General features: G+C 62.4%; 1 protein-coding gene across 1 annotated transcript in view; it reads right to left on the bottom strand.

Moving 5' to 3' along the window:
* Positions 1 to 3109, bottom strand: part of LOC102485845 (UPF0606 protein KIAA1549L-like) — a gene marked incomplete at its 3' end in the record, with an annotated part of 5762 nt that overhangs the window by 2317 nt on the left and 336 nt on the right. Inside the window, exon 2 of the mRNA XM_027765769.1 lies at positions 297 to 638. Within this exon, the coding sequence (XP_027621570.1) occupies positions 297 to 638 (342 nt within the window). The remainder of the gene's footprint in view (positions 1 to 296; positions 639 to 3109) is intronic.

Here is a 3109-nt window from a genome sequence, read left to right on the forward strand (position 1 = left end):
ATGCTGGGCCTGGCGGGCTGGCATGTGGTTGGCTTCATCTGAAAACGGGCTGAGGGGACTGGCCGAGGCGGGGCTGGAAGGGGGCTGGGGTGGAGTGGCTGAGCCGAGCAAGGCACCCGGGGCAGGCAGCTCTGAGGAAACAGTGGGATCAGGTGAGCTGGGCGGAGGGCGAAGGGGGGTGCCGTCGAACCTCGGGGCAGGCTCTGAAGGGCGAGGAGTCCCTTCCTGGCCTGGCTGAGAGGGGTGGGCAGGTGAGGGCAGCCCTGGCAGGGACGTGGGCAAGGAGAGAAGCAGACCTGACACCGCGGCTGAGCCCCTTTCCCCCGGAGGCCGGGGCTGCGCCAGGGGCTCGGCGTCCTCGGGAGGCTCCAGGGGGGCGCTCTGCCCACTCCCTTGGTGTAGGGCAGGGGAGAAGTCGGCGTGAGCCCAGGACCTGCGGTGCGGCCTGGGCGGAGGCGTCGGGGCTGCCTGTGGCCGGCGCACGCTGTCGGGGGACTGTCCCAGCACGGTCTTGATCCTGTCTGTGGCCCGGGAGGCCTGGATGTCGGAGAAAGGCCACGCTGCTGAGCTTGCTAACAGCTTCCCAGGAGGAAGTGACTCCGGGGTCAGGGTGACATTTGTCTGCAGGTCGCCTGCTCCTGTGAACCGAAAGATCGGGGGTCAGGACCAGACCCCACCAGGTGCTGGCCGTCGACAGACGTTGGCGATAGACCCAGGCTCTCCCGGACCCCACAGAGCCCCCGCCCCAAGAAACAAATGATCTAAATCCCGAGTATGGGATGTGCGCTAAGCCACGGGCGGGAGGGCCGGAGTCTCCAGTGGGGGGGTGTAAGCGAAGACAGGGGGAGGTACCCGATGTGTCTGATATGAGGCGTGTACACTTACCAGAGAGAGAGAAAGAGAGAGAGAGAGGGAGGGGGAGAGGGAGAGTGAGAAATCGCCACCCAGCGTGGTTGGCCACACCACAACCCCTTCTCCCCCAGTCTTCTCTTGGGATTTCAAGCACACACATATGCCCTGCAGGATTCTCAAGTCCCCAGGCCCAGGACTCAAACTGTGGTCAGCCAAGTGGGAGCCTGGCACCTTGACCTCCATGCCACCTGCTGGCCCTATGCCCCAAGGCAGTTTGTTTAACTTGGTACCGCCTACAAGCTCTGGGCCGCAGACTCATGGCCTAGCCAGCCAGAGACAATCACAGCTGCTGGCCCAGCCCGAATAAACCCCGCCAGGAACCTGGGACGCATGAGATCAAGACTGGGGGTCTACCCAGCAAGGACCTGCCAGGGGATGCCAAGGCTGGGTTTGAAAAGTGGCTTCGGTGCCACACATCCGTCTCGGATTTGAAAGGATTCCAACACTATGGTTCATGCCATGTCGGCCCTCAGCCCTTCCTGTCCTCACTGTGCCCTCGATGGCCTCAGCTACGCGTGCTGCCGTGGTCGCATGGCAACCGCCACATCCCTACCAGGTCCTCGGCCGTGTGCCGTCTCCCACTCCCACTCTAGAGTCAGCTTTCCTACTCGGGTGCCAGCGACCCTGTGAAGGAGGTTTGTTTTTAGGGGTGCTAGAGGCACGTGTGTTCACCAGAGAGAGACAGAGGCGAGTGAGACAGGAGCACACCCCACAGGATTGGCCATCGCCCCCCCTCCCCCCCTCCTTTCGGGCCTTAGGGCAAGCACACACGTGCCCAGCACTTGCTCAAGCCAACAGGGCCAGCACTTGAACCACGCCGTCGCCATGTGGGTCCGGCTGCCTCAACCACCGGGTCAGAACCGGTTCCTTCCGTACTTTTACCGGGACACACAACGTGCTGTGACGCTATGCCCTCGTCGGGAGGTCCCAGGTTCATATCCCGATGCTTCCCTGTACACACACCAGCCCACTCACGCACACAGCGACTGGGGGCTAAGGTGGGGGGTCACGGCACAAAGACCCCACCGTCAGGGGTGCCCCTCTCAATAAATAAGTAAACTCTCCTGAACTGCCTCCCCACATGTCCTCCCCCCGGCCCCGACGGGGTCCTCCCCACCCAACTCTGCTTCTCCCCTGGACCACCACCGACTGCGAGAACGCTTTCCCAAGGCTGGTGGTGCTCGAGTTCCCACCCAGTCACTGGATGTTGCTCTGTCCTGTCTGCAAACCCAGAGCCAGCAGGTGGCATGGTGATTAAGGCTCTAGATCCCACATGGCCAACTCCACTTGAGTTCGAGTCCTGGACCCGGCCACTGGAAAAACACGCTGGGTGCATGTGCGTGCATGCCAAGATCCCGAGAGGAGAATGGAGAAGGGACTGTGGGTGGCCGGCCCCCCTGGGGGGTGATTTCTCACTTTCCCTCTCTGTGTCTCTCCACTGAACACACGTGCCTTATGGCAAACCCTGAGAAGAGAAAGCAAGCCATAGCCAGGCCTGACAGCTCCTGGGGGCAAGCAATGAGCTCACAAGCATAAACACGCCAAACCCCAGCTCCTTGTGTGAGACTTCAACAGTTCAAATTTATTTTAGTGCAAGAAATGAAATCCACACATTCTTTCATAATGGACATTTCCCTGAGCTTCTTGAAAAAGTGTCTGCAGTTTCTACCAGGCGGAGGGCGGGCTGCATGCCACTGGAGAACCGCCTGCCTGGGGCCAATCCGGGTTGGGGTTAGGTCTCCTCGCTGTAAACCAGGACACCAGGACCGAGCTCCTGAGACTCCAAGGATTCAAAATGCGGCAGCCCTGAGACTCTGGGAGAGCCTGGCTGGTGCAGCGGCCACGGTGTCTGCTGCTGTCCCTGTGGCCGCCCAGGACAGGCTGTGGCCTCAGGTGGGAGCCGCATGCACCCCGCGCCCCCCCCTCCCCTCCCCCTCGCCGCCAGCGCCGCTTCCACACCCTCCCCGCCTCCAGCGGGTTAGATAGACCCGGCTGCTGCTCTGCTTCCCCTCGAGCCAGTCCCCACCTGGAGGGCACGAGGGCAGGCCAGGTCCCCGCAGGGTCCCGAGTCGCTCAGCGCCACTCAGCCTTGAAGCAGGGCCCCCTCCTCAGCTCAGGTCCGGGGGCTCCATCCCCCAGGGCGACCTGAACAACCCGAACCTCGCAGTGGCCGCCTCTTCCGAGTGAAGAGCAGCTC

The sequence above is a fragment of the Tupaia chinensis genome, unplaced genomic scaffold (assembly GCF_000334495.1).
Source record: "Tupaia chinensis unplaced genomic scaffold, TupChi_1.0 Scaffold139733_1, whole genome shotgun sequence".
Classification (NCBI taxonomy): domain Eukaryota; kingdom Metazoa; phylum Chordata; class Mammalia; order Scandentia; family Tupaiidae; genus Tupaia; species Tupaia belangeri.